Source organism: Tiliqua scincoides, chromosome 4 (genome assembly GCF_035046505.1).
Source record: "Tiliqua scincoides isolate rTilSci1 chromosome 4, rTilSci1.hap2, whole genome shotgun sequence".
Taxonomy (NCBI): Eukaryota; Metazoa; Chordata; class Lepidosauria; order Squamata; family Scincidae; genus Tiliqua; species Tiliqua scincoides.
In genome coordinates, this window is record NC_089824.1 from 38,677,571 (window position 1) to 38,695,139 (window position 17,569).

Here is a 17,569-nt window from a genome sequence, read left to right on the forward strand (position 1 = left end):
TGTGGGAGATCCCAGAGGCGTGTTGCCCTTTCAAGCATCCTCTGAGATGCGGGGGGGGGGGGAGGGGGGCAGAGTCTGGCCAAAGGGAAACACCTGTGCAGAGAGACAGAGCAAGCAAACACCACCCCTCTTGCAGCAGACCAACAGATTTGTGGGGACACCCATTTCTGCGGAGTGGAGCTTCCCAAAGTATAGGGCCCCTGGGAGTGTTAGGACAGACGGAAGAAAATATTTCTTTACCAGTGTGTAGTTAGTCTGTGGTGGTGTTGGAGAAGACTTCTGAGAGTCCCCTGGACTGCAATGAGATCAAACCAGTCAATTCTACAGGAAATCAACCCTGACTGTTCACTGGAAGGACAGATGCTGAAGCTGAAATACTTTGGTCATCTCATGAGAGGGGAGGACTCCTTAGGAATCTTTTTCTATGCTGGGGAAAATTGAAGGCAAAAGGAGAAGGGGACTGCAGAGGATGAGATGTGTCACGGAGGCACACGAGATCACAAATTAATGACTGAACAACAATTAGTCTGTGGAACTCCCTGCCACAGGAAGTGGTGTTGGCCTCTCGCCTAGATGCCTTTAAGATGGGACTGGACAAATTTCTGGAAGAAAAGTCCATCATGGGTTATAAGTCATGATGCAAGCTCCTGATTTTAGAAGTAGAGTACCTCAGAATGCCAAACGTGGGGGTGGGCACCAGGGTGCAGGTTGTGAGCTAAATTCTATCCAATTTTCCAGCACTGATGCAGCCATGCCAATGTGGCACGCATTGCATCCTGTGGTGTGGGGGCAGTCATGGAAGCCTCCTCCAGGTAAGGAAACATTTGTTCCTCTATCTCAGGGCTGCATTGCAGCTGCTTTGGTGCTGGAAAGCTGGACAGGATTGATCCCTGTGTCTGTTGTCTTGTGTGCTCCCTGAAGCACTTGGTGGGCCACTGTGAGATACAGGAAGCTAGACTAGACGGGCCTTTGTTTGACCTGATCCAGTAGGGCTTTTCTGATGTTCTCATGAGGTGCTGCAGGCTCGCTCTCTCTCCCCACCTGCTGAAGTCCCTGTTGGGAAGGGTAGGGCTACAGGGGGGCCAGGGGGCAAAGGGAACACCCTGCAGAGGTGGAGGTAACTCAGGAGGCTTTACATGTTCCTCCTGAGTTGCCTTACAGGAGGGGATGGGGCAGGTAGCAGGGCCTATGAGAGGAATTTTATCAGGGGGTACAAAGTTTCTTTTGGGCCCCTTCCCAAAGGGGCAGGGGGCAATGGGGGCAGGCAGAACGGTGGGCAAAATAGGGCAGGGGGAAGATGCTAACAGCCACAATAGTCTTTGGACCAAGGTCTACTAGGCTTCTTGATGCAGAGCCCAGATCTACGCAACCATGCAGCACTGGCAGCTAGATAAAGTAATATGGAAAACCAAACACACTCCTAAGTCTCTCTAAAGCAGTGGTTTTCAATGGCTGTGACGTGGCACACTGGTGTGCCTTGAGGCTGCCTCAGGTGTTCAGCAGGGCCAAGGAGTCAGGTGGTGGCAGCAGGAGAAAAAGGAGCAACCACACTGGGGCTTGAATGCTCCTGCTGTTGCTGGCGCCTGCCCCGCAAGCTGATTGGGCAGGCAGCCAGAAGAGCCTGGAAGAGCTCCTGGAACGTGGAGGGCGTGAAGGTGAGCCTGGAGGCAGGTAGGAGCCAGAAGCAGCTGGAAAGGATCCCTTTTCCTTGCCAGCAGTGCCCCAAAGTGACCCTCCCTGCCTTGCCTCCACTGGCAAGGTCACAATCCTATCCACACTTACCTAGGAGTAAGCCCCATTGACTATAATGGGGCTTACTTCTGAGTAGACAGAGGCTTGGTCGCACTCTTTCTTTATTAAATGAGCAGGCAAGTGATGCTTTTCTCTTCTCCCCCACCCCACCTCCTCCCCTCCTGCACACACATCCCCCCATCATAACTGTAGTTAACCCCTCTGACTGCCCCTCCCTCTTCCCCACCTTCCAAAGTTCAAAACCAGTTGCTTCCCATTCATTCTCTCTCCCCCTCTCCCTCCCCTCCACCCCAGTGAATCCTGCACTTGTTTCAGCCACATCTCCTCACTGTCCCTCCAGTATGCTCAGTCTCATCTCTCTTTGCCAGCACCTCCTGGCATCTCAGAGCATATCAGCTGATAACAGTTTGAACAAACCTGCTTCAAAACCTTTCCAGAAACCACATACACCTTCCTCTCCAGGCTTCTTGGGAATTTCTTTCATTGTCATGTAATGATCTAAGGCAGGGGTGCTCAAACTTTCAACTTTAGGGATGCTGGACCTTTAACAAGTGTATAGAAGAGAGAATTGCAGCAGGTGCAACTTGTCATCCCACAGATGACACATTGTCCCACAGATGACAAGCTGCACCTGCTGCAATTCTCTCTTCTATACACTTGTTAAAGGTCCAGCATCCCTAAAGTTGAAAGTTTGAGCACCCCTGATCTAAGGCTGTAATCCTAACCACACTTTCCCCCCTGAACAAAATAGCACTTACTTCTGAGCAGACCTGGTTAGGACCGCCCTCAGTGTATTAGGCTGCAAGACCAGGAGGCAATATAGGGTAGGGGGAGAGTACTGACAGCTCCAAATAGTCTTTGGAGCCCAGGTCTTCTAGGGTTCTTGATGCAGAGCCCTGATCTACCCGACCATGTGGCACTGGCAGTTAGATAAAGTAATACTGAAAACCAAACACACTCCTATGAGTCCAATCCTAGGCATGTCTGCTCAGAAGTAAGTCCCATTAGAGTCAATGGGGCTTACTCCCAGGAAAGTGTGGATAGGATTGGGCTGTAAGTCTCTCTGAAATCTTTGAAATATAGAAAATCTGTTGCAGAAAAATAGCATCATCATATTTAAGCTCACACCAGAATGGACCAAAATGAACTTCCCCAGCAGCTGTAGCCCCACAGCTGAGCTTCTATACACTCCTTTATGGTTATGGGATCCATAAGCCAAAGAGCTGCTGTGGCAGGCCAGTTTCCTCCCAGATGCAACACTGAGTTAAGGAGGGTCATGGATGCTTTCCTGGGCCTGGTGTGTCTGGCTTGCAGCAGCAGTTAACACTGCATGCACTTGGTTGTGCCCCAGCATTATGCGCTGGCAGCAAATTCAGGTGAGATAAGAAAATGTCAGGTCCCAGGAACTTTCTGGGCCCCATCCTTTGGCTCTTGGGCCCCCCCCATCTGACCCTGAGGGTTACAAATTACCCCTTTTACCCCCCTCTCCTAGGCCCTGGCTGCTAGGGAGGGGCTTCTTCCATTAAAGGGCGGAAACTTCCTAAAAGGGGAGGGGCGTCGGATAAACAAAACCAGACGGTGGGAGTCAGAACCCCCTCTGGTCGAGCTCTCTCCGCTTCCCTGCGGACCTCCAGGTGAGGCTCTCTTCTTCCGCGCACAGGTGGGGGGGCGTTGCAAGGGGGGAAGCCACTCCCCAGTGAAGGGGTCGGGGCCGCCCCATCGGCTGCAGGACACGCGGTCCAGAGCTGGTGTGTGCGTGTGGAGGGAACTGGGAGGGGAACAGCGAGGGTGCGCGCGCGCGCAGCGGGACCACATGGAGAGGGGGTCCCAGTGCCTGCACCTTTCACCACAGTGCAGCAGAGGGAACTGACAGCCCAGTACTATGTATGTCTACGCAGAAGTAAGCCCCATCACAGTCCATGGAGCTTACTCCCAGGTAAGTGGGGATGAGATGGTTCTCCGGGGCGGGTGCCCTGCCTAGCCGCGGCTGCCCGCGCTCCCCCCTCTCTGCACTGCAGGCACCGGTCCTCCTCCGTCTGGGAGCGCCAGCGCTGCCGTCGTGGGGGCTCCTCCGGTGCCCCCCTTCGGTCCTCGTCCTCTCCCTGCGCAGAGCGTGGGCGGGACGGGACGCGGGGCTGGCGGGCTGCGTCGAGCCTCGGGCGCTTCTTGTGTCTCCGGCAGGTCCCGCCCGCGATGGCTTCGTCCCTGGCGGGGGGCGCCCCCTCCGCGGAGCCCGGAGAGCCGCTGCTGCTGCGGGGCTGGCCGGCGGGGGCCGCCTCCTTCGGGCCGTTCCTGCCCCCGCCCGCCGCGGGGGTGCTGGTGCCCGGCTCACCCCAACTGGCGCCCTTCCCCTTCGCCCGCCTGCCCGCCTTCGGGGCGCCTCCGCTGCCCCGGCCGCTGCCCCGGCTGGCCGCGCCCGCCCCGGCCAAGCGCGACTCGCCCCGACGGCGCCCCCCGGAGCGCGCCTCGCCCGGCTGCAGCCCAGGCAGCGCGCCCGCCCCCGACGGCCCGCCGCAGCCCCGCTACCGCTTCACCGCCGAGGAGCTCCACGACGTCCTCTACGGGGCCCTGCCCGGCAGGCAGCAGCAGCGCCCGCCCCGCAGCCCAGGTAAGGGGGCTGGCAGGAGGGAGTGGGGAGCCCTCCTTTGGGCGGAGGGGGCTTTCCGAGGAGCCCCAGAGCCGCTCCTTCCGCGGGAGACTACCGGCCGGCCTTCGCGTGTTTACTCGCAAGTAAGCCCAGCGGTGTTCATTGCGTCGGGAATGGAGCCCCGACGTAGGCAGCCTTCCTGGGAAGGAAACCCCCGTTGCACGCAGCCAGAGCCGCTTCTGCATCCTGGGGGTAAAGCTGCGCTGCGAGGCTGCGATCCTGGATAGACTTACTCCCGAGGGCGCCAGTATAAGAGACTGACTTCCAAGTAGACATGCATCGAATTGGACTCTGAGGCTGCAATCCTATCCACACTTACCTGGGAGTAAGCCCCACTGACTGTAATGGGTCTTATTTCTGAGTAGACACACCTAGGATTGGGCTCTTGAGGCTGCAATCCTATCCACGACTTCCTGCGAGTAAGTCACATTGAACGCAATGGACTCACTTCTGCGTAGGCATGTAGAGGATTGTGTCCTGAACCTCCTTAGTCTCAAGCGGAGGTACTTCTGGCTTTGTTTGAAATGCTGTTAGGAAGCATAGGAACTAGGAAACCAAGAGTCTTGTGGCACCTGAAGAAGGATTCCTTGTAGGCTTTCTCAGGTACAAGTGATTCACCAGATCACTGACATCTGATGAAGTGACCTGTAGTAAACAGGAATTTGTTTGACAACAGACCTACTACAGCAGCATGTTAAGGACTAACAGTACTTATTGGAGAGTAAACCCCACTGGATGCAGTTGGACTTACTTCCAAGAATGTGCAGAGGGCTGCAATCCTATGCACACTTTCCTGAGTATAAGCCCCACTGAAGACAACGGAACTTACTTCTGAGTAGACAAGGATAGGATTGGGCTCTGACTGTCCTTAAGGTGCTGCAAGGCCAGGGTGACCTGCTCCAATGGAGGACAGAGTACTCTTATCTTTAACCATTGTAGAGAAGAGGGGATTTTGCCAGGTGCAGCTTTTTAAATCCTTCCATGTTGAGCTGCACCTGCCAAAATTCCCTTTTCTACAATGGTTAAAGGTGGAGCACTCTGTCTTCCATTGCATCTGTGCATGGCTCTTCTGTGTGTGTTGCAACCAATTCCTAAGGTTCCTTTCTGGGGCAGCAAGCAGCCAGCCAAGGGGAGATTTCCCCTCTGCCAGGTGCGGAATCTGTCTGCAATTCTGTTCAATTATGTGAGCAATCCTGGATTTTCTGCCCTATTTTGAGTTTTTTCTTCTTATTTTTAACTTGGGTTGACTGGACAAAACTCTCTACTGCTAGACAGGCAGCTGGCAAGAGAATCCATCTCCCCAAGGCAAAAGGGGTTGGGGGAAGCACTAGCCACAGTGGCTTAGTTTTCCTGGAGGAACTGAGGTGGAATATAGAAAGCTTGGGAGCATCCTAAAACTTCTCTCCCAGGCTCTACTCTAAAACATGGGTGGGGAAGTGAAAGGGTCCAAGAGGAAAAGACCCCATGTGCCCATCAACTGCTGTACATTAATTGGAGCTGAATTTAAAATGTGGAAATAAATAATCACAGGGAGAAAAAGGCAGGTTGGTGATGCCCTGGGTGGAAATAAGTTGACTAGATCGCTTTAGCCTGGCAGGTTCTCTGTAGATGATTTGACTTTGTAGAGGAAAGAAAATATTTTCATGGGGTCTTTCCAAAAGTTGAAGACCTGAGGAATGAATGGAACCCCCATTCTTCTTGATGGATCAAGACATGAAGGCTGCCATCCAAAATGTATTCTTCTATTTGGTAAATGTATAAGTAGCCTTTTCCCATGCTGAAGCAAATGCCCGAGGTGGTTACTGGAGAGTAAACCCCCACTGAATGCATTGGGACTTGCTTCCAAGATCATGCGGGGTGGGGTTGCACTGTGAGATTTCAAAGCACAAATGTCTGGAGGGAATGAGAAATGTTGACTCTCTCTGATTGGGACCTGCTACCCTCCAGAAAGCAGGCATCAAAAGAAATTGGAATTAAATTCCCCTCCACCCCCTGTGACAGGGTGACCAGATGTCCTCTTTTTCCAGCCTCGTGTCCTGGAAAAGAACTTAAATGTTCTTTTCTCTGTGAGCAGGCAGTGCAGAGCCTTCTTGGAATTAGTAAATCATACATAATAAATTATATGTAATAGAGTTTTAAATTAAAAAGGAATACAGTGTTTAAATTAACCACACAAAATCATATTCTTGTGTTTATTAGCTTTTATTTGGTCATGTCCTACATTTTTCTGGGATGTTCTACATTTTGGGGTGCCTTGTCCTCTCTTTCCAGTTAGGACATCTGGTCGCCCTGCCCTGTAGCCACTTCGATTACGTGTCCCGAATGCGGCTGAAGGGGGCTCTGATTTATTCCTCTCTTCTTCCTTTTGCAAGCAGGTGCGGTACATGAAGCAATGCAGAGTGCAGAACCGGGCTAGCCTAATGATTTAGATTAAAAGCCATTTCTGTCCAACGTTGTGTGTACACAACAGAGATCAAATGTGTACACCTGTGGGCTGGGCAGAAATGGGCTAATGACTCCAGGGGTCTGGCAGAGCTGGAGAGGGGTTTTCCAGCCTAAGGACTGTTCTTCCGCATCTTCCTTTCTCTTTAGGAGCCAGTGACTGTCAGCCCCAGCTACCAGACAAGGCTGCTCTGCAGCTACCTGAAGGTAGGTGTGGGGGAGGGGTGGGAATTTGGGGTTTATCTCCCCTACCCCCCACAGATGCCCTCCTCCTCAGCCCTGCAATTGACCAACTCAGATTTCTCTGCCCCCCCCAGGATTGACTATCTCGGGCTTTGTGGATGGTCCCCAGCTGGGCGTGTTCTGCACAGAGACCATCCCGAAGGGTGTCCGTTTTGGCCCTTTCCAGGGCAAAGTGGTCAACACCAGCGAGATCAAGACCTATGACGACAATTCCTTGATGTGGGAGGTATCAGAAGTCCACTCCTGTCTGGGCTGGAAAGTATCCCCCCCAGCATTCGCCTCTGTTTTGTCCCCCCCTTGGAATGACTCTGAAAGGGAGAGGCCGCTTGCAGACTGCGGTGAGGCTCTCCGCAAAACTTAGGGCTTTGCACCCCCTTAACCACGCCACTGCAGACAGGCAGGCGCCTGCAGTGTGCTGTGTTGTGTGCCTCCCCCCTGCAGATCTTCGAAGACGGGCGCCTGAGCCACTTCATCGATGGCAGGGCCGCCTCTGGCAACTGGATGGCCCTGGTGCGCTGTGCCCGCTTCCCGGAGGAGCAGAACCTGACAGCCCTGCAGAGCCAGGGCCAGATCTTCTATGAGAGCTGCAAAGAGATAGCACCTGGACAGGAGCTGCTGGTCTGGTATGGAGACTGCTACCTGCAGTTCCTGGGCATCCCCATCAGCCTCAAGGGGACTGTGGAAGGCAAGCATGCCCAGCAGCAGAGTGAAGGTCGGTCAGCCCACAGCCTCCCCCCCTCACTCCCTGGGGGGGAGGTCCCCAGGCTTCCCAACTTTGGGGTTTCCCCTGAGAACAGTGAAAGCATCCCAGAGCCCTAAATCCCTTAATAGCCTGGCTGATCTCTTTGTAGCCACAACCTTACTCCATCCTTTCTGGAGTGGTCAGTGTGGGTCGGAGTTGGAGGCTCATCCTATGACCCATTCAGTCCTTAAGCCTGCCTTGTGGCATGATCCTATGCATGTCTATTAAGAAGTTCTAATGAGTTCAGTGGGGATTACTCTCAGGAAAGTGTGGGTTGGACTGTAGTCTTACAGAGATATTCTCAAATGGTAAGAATAAAAAAAAATGGAGGGGGGATGGGTGGGATAAAAGTGTGAGTAGAGAAGTGGTCTCTCTCCCTTCTGCACACTTAAGAGGGTGAACCCCATCCAAGGCAGTGGAATTGAAATCTGGGTTGGGTTGCAAAATACGTTCAAGGGCTGCCTGACATGCCAACCTCCAAACAGATCAGTAGTGCCTGTTCTGAAGTCATTCATCTTCCTAAGATCCTGTGTGTCAGTTTCTCTTCCCATTATTTAATTAGGTTAAAAAAAAAAAAACATCCATAGTAGGAGCTCATCCCTACAAAACCACCTGTGGGCCTCCTCTGTCTCCTGTTGGTGAAATCTGTTTTCAAGGGAATGAACTGCAAGGTAACCAGATGCAGTGGAGGATGGAGTGCCTCTACCTTTAACCATAGTAGAGAAGAAGGGATTTTGGCAGGTGCAGCTTTTTAAACCCTTTTGTATGGAGCTGCAGCTACCAAAATTCTCTACAATGGTTAAAAGGATAGGCACTCTGTGCTCCACTGTATCTGGTCACCCTGACTATAGAGAAGCACTCCATCTGGGCACATCCTCAGCAGAACTAGGCTGATGCCAGCCTTCCTCACCTCCCTTTTTGCCCTTCCATTCCTCCCTCTTGTGGGCTCCTGGGATTTACATTGAGAAGGAAATAGGCTGTAAATCTGATTCCTGCTTTAGAATAACAATTACTTGAACAATTCCTGTCATCCTTAAAGGCAACCCCCCCCTTCACGAAGCAGTCTTGGCTTCTTCCTTTCTTCATGTTTTATATAGTATTGTACATTATTGCAGGGGGGAGTGTTTGTTTGGAACAGGAATTGTTTGGAATTTCTATGGCAATAAATATTAATAACTGGTGTTTTATGTACTACTTGAAAGTGTTCAAAGAGCTGCAGGCACACTACTCTGTTAGCCTTACCGCAGTGTTGTGAGGTGAGACAGTTACTTTTATACCCATATTGCAGAAGGGTAATGTTGAGACTAAGAGAGATGCTTGCCAAAGATCATGTGCATTTTTTGGGAAATCCAAATCCAGGCCATTTTGGGGAAATCCAATCCTATGTGTGTTTATTCAGTTACATCTGCAGTCTGTTTACTTGGCTATGGACAGAGTTGGGAGGTATTTATTTACTACATTTATACGCCTTTCTCCCCGAAGGGACCCAGGGTGGTTTATACAATAAAGAATGCAAAAAACAAATACAATTAAAAACATCTTCCACTTTCTGCCTAAAGCTGGTCTTCTCATGAACAGACATGGATGCAAATTCTTGCTCTCTTCCTAGAAGTTGCAGGAAGGCAAGAAAGTATACACTTGTAACTGTCTTTCAATTAATTAATGTCAACTGAATTAATAATTCAATTAATTAATTTTAATTAATCTTAATATTTGGACGTTGGCAGCCTCTGGATTCTCAGTGACAAATAGACTGGTTAAAAAGTTTGGGAAGTGACACATCTAGTCAAGCTAATCACATTGGTTAGGGAAGCAGATGATACATTTATTTCAAAACGGTTTTATTCATTTGTGGAATGACAACCTTTTAAGATCATGTACAATCTCTTGTTTTATTGGAAATAATTACTATTTAATGGTATGCTTATTTAAGTCGTATAAGCTAAGATACATAACTTTCGTTATTTCCTCTTGCTTAAAAATCTGAGAAACTTCAACATAACTTACGTGGCCTTTAAGAAACATTGTGTGAGTGTGTGTGTATATGTCTGTATTTATAAAAATAAAATTATTTATTTTTAAAAAATCCTTGGTGACTATACTGACAGTCTAATCTCATGCATGTTAACTCAGATGAAAGTAAGTTGTATTGAACACAGGGATTTATAAGTAAGTGTGATATTGGCCAATTTTAATTATTATTACATACATCAGAACTATAAATTGTTGCAGATAACATTAATTTTAAATTGTAGAAAAGTAACTGTTAGTCTGTGGCACTTCTGGCACATGAAGCCTAATCTTAGGCATGTCCTTTCAGAGGTTCTACTGATTATAATAAAAATTATTCTGCCAGACATGATCATCACGCAATTATTGAACATTGTGCAATTAACTTGTGAGTACTTAGGAAGTAACTCCTTCAACTTAGCTTCTGTGCCAGAGTTTCCTGCAAGTCGAAGTTTGAAAGAGCTGTATTTTGAAATGACAAGCCTTTAATTTTGGAGATGAGGCTGTATTTTTATGGTACAAGGCAGGGATGATTTTTTAAATGTTGCTGCATTCAGGTGGGGATTTAAAAAAATATACATCTTTTTTTAAAAGTTGAAGGAAATCTGAATTCAGTCACATTCTTTGAGAGAAAAAACTGGGTAGTTGCACACTTCATTCTTGGCTTATCCTGCATAGCTTTTGACTGAACAATAAAAAAGTGTTCAGTAAATAAAAGTAAAATAAAGTAAAGTTCAGTAAATAAAAGTAAAAACAATAAAATATAAAAACAGAACTTCCTTCCTTATACTTATAACATTACGTTTTTCTTGCCATCTCTCAGAGTCTGTGGAGGGCTACAAATGTGAGCGCTGTGGGAAGGTATTTGCCTACAAATACTACCGGGACAAACATCTGAAATACACGCGGTGTGTGGACCAAGGAGACAGGAAATTTCCTTGCCATCTTTGCAACCGATCTTTTGAAAAAAGGGACCGACTGAGGATTCATGTTCTCCATGTCCATGAGAAGCACAGACCTCACAAAGTAAGCACTGCCCCAGTAGTGTCCAATACTGGCATTTTTCCTGCTTAATTTTTAAGAAAAAAACATGATTGATTGTAGCTTTCTTCTTAGCATCAGGAGATGAGGAGCCCTTCCCTGGAACATCTGAAAAGAATGCCTTTAAGCATGTGCAGAGTGTCAATTCTCACCCTTCTGAGTAATGTTAGCAGGTAAACCAGCCCCCCGCCAGAGAAGGGCTTTTGGGCAGGCACCTCTCCATTTAGAAATTCTGCATTGCCTTAAGTTCTGAAACTGGATGATTCCATTAAGTGGGGGCAGAGGAAGAAGCACTTGAAAGATTAGTGCATGAACTTGCCTCTCTTGCTTCTGCAGAATTCTTTTTTTTTTCCACACAAGATGCTGAGAGTGAAAATCTATGTACACTTAATAGGAAGAATAGTAAATAAACGGGCCAATTTCTGAATAAATGTGCATAGGATTGTGCTGCTCTTAGTACCCCTTTTCATTCTTTCACAAGTGGTAGTAGGATTTCAAGCTTAAAAGGAAGTATCTTTAGTCTTTGATAGCAGAGGTTTTTGTGCATCAGGTACATGAAATGTTTATCTTGGTTTGCAAGTATATATATTGGGGATGTGTGGTGAGGGGGCAGTGCATGAGGCAGAAACACCTCATTGTTGTCCATGGAAAAGTGCTGTAGCTGCCCTGCCTGCTTACACTTGAGGCTCTCCTTATACCCGCTTTTTAGTTGTTTGATTTCTTCCCTTTAAACCGCTTTGAACTTTGTGTTGAAAAGTGGTACGGTATATAAATATTAATACTTTTTGGCTTGGGCTGGAAGGGCACCACTTGCAGCATCCTGCTTGGTTTGACTCAATCTACTTCCCTGCAGGAGGGGGAGGAGTACCAGCAATGTGCAAGTTCCATTGTAGAATGCAGCGATTCTGCTTTCCGTTCCAGCTTTGTTGCTGGTTGAGGTCTTGTCCTGCATCTCTGAAAGCTTCAATTTATTGTGCCTTGTTTTGCAGGAGTGTGGCTGTGTGCAACTAATGCTTGAATAAATCTGATGGGCTTTGAACCTTGTAAAATGTGATGAGGAGAAGAGATGTTTTGGTTCAGCAGTTTTTTAGATAGATATTTATTCATTTTATTGGATTACTGATGGTTAGAGCAGAGTTCAACCTCAGCTCTTTGGAAGCAGCACCTGTCAGTATCCATGAGGATGGCTTCCTAGAAAAAGCTGGGACACTGTTTAGTGAACAAAGAGAAACCTTTTAAGGTGGTGTCTTCTTGGCAGGGGGAGAGCAACTGTCCCTTTACATCCCAACAGTGTTCCTTCCAGCGTAGTGTCATTGAGTCTCTTCATAGAGTGTGAGCTCCTTTGGGGCAAGCAACACCTTTTGGTTTTCTGCATAAATCTTCATAATAAATGCTCTAGAACCGAAATCTCACAGCATTGCGAATGGGCAGCCCAATCCTGGGCAGCCCAATCCCAAGCTGCTCCAGCCCAGTCAGAAACAGCACAGGTTAGGACGCAGTTGGAGGTCTCCTCAGGGTAAGGGAAGTCCCAGCCTGCTCTGTGAAACTTCTCAGATCTGTGCCAGCTATTTAGTTGGTGCACATCCGGGAAGCCCAGTGCAAAGCCAGGAGGGGGATTAGGTTGTAGTGGAGGGGGCCTCTGCCAATCTCTTCCCTGTTCTCTCCTCCCCCACCCCAAAATGCCCCCTCCCTGCCACCCTCCTCAGGCCCCTCCACCTCCCGGTGTTTTGATTTTACCTGCTCTATTCAGTGCTGTTCCTGAATGCAGCGCTGGTGGGCTGGTGCAGGCTTTGCACTGCCAGCTCATGAGTAGTTGAAAGCATGCTTCAGGGCATGTCTGCAGCTCTGTGAACTGGAGAAGGTAGCTATTTGAATTTTACTGTAATCATGAAATCAGTTGGAGCATTTTTCAGATACTTGGTTTCCAGCACCATCCTATGCATTTTTACAAAGAAGTCAGTCCCACTGAGTCTAAATGGACTTGGCTTTCTAGTGAGTTTATTTAGCATTGCAGCATAATCTTGTGCACACTTACTCAGGAGTAAATCTTTTCTGTTCAGTTGGGCTTAATCACAAGTCAGCACAGAATTACAGAAATGACATCTACCTGGTAATGGGAATTTTAATAAAATGTAGAACTGTTACTTTTCATTTAATAATTTTGTTACATTTTAAAAAGCATAATTATAAGCAGAAATGTTAGATTTTTAAATGTAGACGACATTATTTCTCCCTTGACTCGCTTTCTCTAGATTTAGTAATCTGGTGGATACAGACATTTCTATAAGCCTCATCAATGTCTTCTATAGGCTTTAATAATTCAGATTGAACAGGGCACAGGGGGAATTCCCAAAGGCATCATTTTAAAGAAAGAGCCTTCTTATGGCTTCAGAATTCCTGCAGAGAGAGAGAGAGGGGGGAAGATTTTTTTTAAAAGCTGGATTTCCAGCTAAAATTCAGATTTCATAACTTGCTTCCTGATGCTGCAATATTTACTTGAAAATATGACTTATTCGTATGGCAGCATGCATAAGATTGAAGCTTTAGCTCCTTAGAACGAGCACTATCAATTTAGAGATACTCTGTAACTTGGTCAGTACAGTAGATAATAGAATATGGATCTGTTAAAATTCAGATTGGTATTATATGAGTTAAACCTTAACAGCAGACATTTCTGAATGAAGGAAAACATTAACATACAACAAAGATAATTGATAACTATGGGATCTGTCATATTTTATTTTTTAATTTAAAAAATAATAGTATGATGGTGGTTTGTGACCATTCCATCTTTTCAATTCCTCTGAGGTCAATTTCTTCTGCATTCAGGTAGATCAATAAGAATTGCTTCCCATCCATTGCCATCCTTACCTTCTCTGAACCCAGCTGATCATAAATGTGTAAAAGCATCTCTCTCTAACACATTCTTAAGAGATCTGTTGAGTGGAAAGATGGAAATAATCTCTCCCTAGTGTTTCTAATGGTTAGGACCCTGGTGTTGTATGGTTTTTAGTTGCTTGTGGGATAACCTTCAGCTACATCAACATGGCACAGGACTTCATGCCTCTGTTTTCTGAATGGCATCCATCTGGCTGAGGAGAAGATGGTTTCCTTTAACCCATTTCTATGGAGCCCACAGGTGTACATATTTGATTCCTGTTGCGTATATGCAACACCAGGCAGAAATGGCTCAACTACACAGTCAGAAGGGTAAAGTATAGGGGTTTTCTGCATCCTACAGTCACAGTCCATAGAGAAAGCCCTCTGCATAGTGCTTCAGACTTCCTGAGGAGGGCACAGTGGTGTAGGTAAAGGTGTGCAGGGGGTAGCAATTGCACTGGGCAACAATCTGAGTTTGACACTAGTGGCCAAAATTTTGAAAACCTTAGTATGTACAAATAATACCATCATGTTATATTTCATTGGAAAGGTAATTTAATGCAGAATGCAATGAAACAAACCACATTGGAATATCTGTAGTCTATCAAATGTTATGTCCAATTAACCAGAAAATGAAAGCACAATTTCCTTATAGAACTAAAAGTGGATTTCCTTATCTCAAAACTGACCTATGAGACTGATTGTTCTGAGAACCAATGAGATGTTATGATACAGCATGGAACCAAAGTGGCTCTCATTTCCATGTACAGTTACCCTGTGAACTGGGTAAAGAGGCACTCTTTCAAGTGGTGCTCTTCTTTTATTTAAAAGGTGGAGAATAACCATCCTCTTCACCCCAGTACAGTGTCTCTAACCAATAAGGGGCACACTTATTTACTTAATTAATTAATTAAATTTGATTTTGTCAAGGGTGGAGGCTGTTGCCCCCCTGCCCTGCGCTACCCCTCTCCACCCCTGTTCTGCTCACCTCTCCCCTCTCTATTTGGGAATGGTCCAAAAGAAACATTGTATGCCCTGATAAAATTCCTCTTGGAGGCCCTGGTTGCATGTGGTCCACACCAATTCCAATTTTTGTCTCAGTGGTCCTCAGGCTCCTAAAGGTTGGGAACCACAGTTATAGAGCATTCCTTGCACATCTCTCATAATCCTACATGAACACATGAGCATCTTCAATAATAGACATGCCTGTAGGCACTTTCTACTATGACAACAGGACCATTAACTTTTTTCTCTCTTTTCAGTGTTCTATATGTGGGAAGAGTTTCTCTCAGTCCTCCAGTCTGAACAAGCACATGAGGGTACATTCTGGCGAGCGGCCTTATAAATGTGTATACTGCAACAAGGTAAGGGCAGGAAAGCTGTAGAACTTGCAGCTGTGTTAGACATGAAGTCAGTGGTGTCACTAGGGTTTGTGTCACCCAGAGCAGGAGACTAGCATGTCACCCCTATGATGGACCTCTTCCCAAGCAGTGCATGGGGCAACACCCCAGGTGGTGGGGGTGATGATGTCCTTTGCCCCACTCCACTGGTTCGATGGCTATAAATTTTGATAGAATAGAGACAATCCAATGTGGTTTGTTTCATTGCATTCTGCATGACATTACACATCAAATGATATATAACATGATGGCATTACCAAGATTTTCACAATTTCGGCCAGTAGTGGAGACACCCCCCCATGCACGCCATCTGGTGTGGCCTGCGCCCCAGACCCCCTAGTGATACCACTGCATGGAGTGTTGCCAACATTAATTTTATAATGAGGTAGATTCTGATTTTGACCAAAGCATACTTACCCTCTTTTTCCATGATCACTCTTGGAATACTTTCACAATCAACATTTTCCTAATTGCTTTTTTTTATCTGCATTGGAAAAGATGCTGTACACAAATGGGTCTGTGACTGGGAGAACAGCCTTAGAATGGGTTAAACACCCTTTCTTCCACAATGGGTGCTTCTGATCACATTTGGAGTGCCCCATTGCTAGAATATTGTTAACCCAACTGGAGACATTCCATGTGTCTCCCACATTGTACCTAGTTTGATTCTTATTTGCATGAGTTGGGCTCTAATCCTAAATGCACTTGCTTGGAATTTGGTCTCATTTAACTCAGAATGACTTAGGGCCTCATCCTAACTTCTGGTAGTTAGGTAGTGCTGGCCTACACAAAATGCATTGTATATCCCCTTTATGGAGACCCTCCAACTTAAAGCACTGGTAGGGTTTTTTCCTTGCAGAAAGGTTTGAGAGGAGTTCTGGTTTTGGAGAAACCTTGGCAGGCAGAAACACTCCATCTTCCTAACATTCTCACTTGATGAGTGGCATCTGGCTGTCAATATATGAAAGTGTTGAAATGCCTTCTCTCTTGCATCAGGAGGGAAAACAGTCTTGACCTGCTGTCTTGAAGGTGGGAGGGGGGAGAGAGAGAAAAGTCCTGGGAAAAGTTGGGAGATGCAGAGCTATGCAGGCATTGGGAACTACATCTTGATTTTACCAATAGAACAGAGAGGAGTTGTGGTAAAGTTTTAGAGTGAATGGGGTGTCAATAAGTACTCTCTATCGGCTGTAAAATATGCTACTGCTATCCATCCCCTGTTGCTAGTTGCCAGTATCTGGGAGTTGATTTGTATCCTGCTGTAGGGAACTCATGGATGACAGTGGACGTAGGGCTGTCCCTTTTTATTTTCACTACAGTTGAGAAGTAGGTTTGGCTGAGAGAGAATGTGTTGCCCAAGGCTACCTACAAACATCCAGCTGAACTGGGATTTGAACCAGGGTTGAACCAGGGGTCCAGCATGTTGGCTCTGAACATTTGTGAGCTTGTACTTCTGGCTACCATAGGTAAGGGCCAGCAAGAGACCTACTCTCCTGCTTATTTATCTGTGATTCTGTTCTGGAGGAATGAGCTCAACAGCTTAATCATGTGTTGCGTCCACAAGCAGTTCCGTTTGTCACTCATGTATGTTGCTTTGTGTCCTAATGCTTTTTTTGTCTGAATGTTTTTATGGCTGCAGAATCTATAATCTCTAATACAAACTGGCTTATTAACTCGAACTAACCCATGTGCATCTCTGGGCCTACCTAGTCTGGGCTCATATTTCTAGCTGTTTGGCATCTAACTGCTTTCTTACCCCCTTCCCTCTCTCAGGCATTTACCGCTTCCAGCATCCTGCGAACTCACATCCGCCAGCATTCTGGAGAGAAACCTTTTAAGTGCAAACACTGTGGCAAAGCATTTGCTTCGCATGCTGCCCATGACAGTCACGTACGGCGCACACATAATAATAATAAAGACAAAGGCCGCACATGTACATTGTGTGGCAAAACATTCCTAGAGCCAGAAGAATTTCGCTTTCACATGAAGTTCCACACCACTATTTAGCCCGCAGCTGATGTTGAGTGCTTACCTGTTCTGTATGATATTTTATATATGTTTTAAAGTGGTGCTACTTGTGCAGTGACCTTGAAAACAGGTGGGCTGAAACATCTATGTAAAGGTGTATATGGTCGCATATGTATAACTCTTTGGAGCATGTTCACCTCTTTGGAGCCAAAAGGATTGTTGCCTGTCCTGGCGAGCCAGAAACCCTGTGGTGATCTTCATACCAAATTATAGTGAATGCAATTCCAATATGTGATCTTACAGATTAACTTGCAGGGGGGGGAAATCCCCCCCCCACCGGGGTTTTTTCCAACCTTGTCTAGAGATTGCACACAGGTCCCAGATTCAAAGCACATGCTCTGCTATGCCATTGAACCTAGAAACTTTTTAAGCTACTGTTTGGAAAGC

General features: G+C 47.0%; 1 protein-coding gene across 1 annotated transcript; it reads left to right on the top strand.

Moving 5' to 3' along the window:
• The first annotated feature begins 3,945 nt into the window (after nt 1-3,945).
• PRDM14 (PR/SET domain 14) lies at nt 3,946-17,161 on the top strand. Its single transcript, XM_066624406.1, has 7 exons — nt 3,946-4,327; nt 6,992-7,048; nt 7,159-7,310; nt 7,526-7,796; nt 10,660-10,862; nt 15,020-15,121; nt 16,928-17,161. The coding sequence occupies exons 1-7, from the start codon at nt 3,946-3,948 to the stop codon at nt 17,159-17,161; spliced, it is 1,401 nt and encodes a 466-aa protein (XP_066480503.1).
• The last annotated feature ends 408 nt before the right edge of the window (nt 17,162-17,569 follow it).

Coding starts and splice junctions, on each gene's coding strand:
- PRDM14 (XM_066624406.1), top strand. CDS start 3,946: ATGGCTTCGTCCCTGGCGGGGGGCGCCCCCTCCGCGGAGCCCGGAGAG. Junction 4,328..6,991: donor CCTCTACGGGGCCCTGCCCG/GCAGGCAGCAGC, acceptor CTTTCTCTTTAG/GAGCCAGTGACTGTCAGCCC. Junction 7,797..10,659: donor TGCCCAGCAGCAGAGTGAAG/GTCGGTCAGCCC, acceptor GCCATCTCTCAG/AGTCTGTGGAGGGCTACAAA.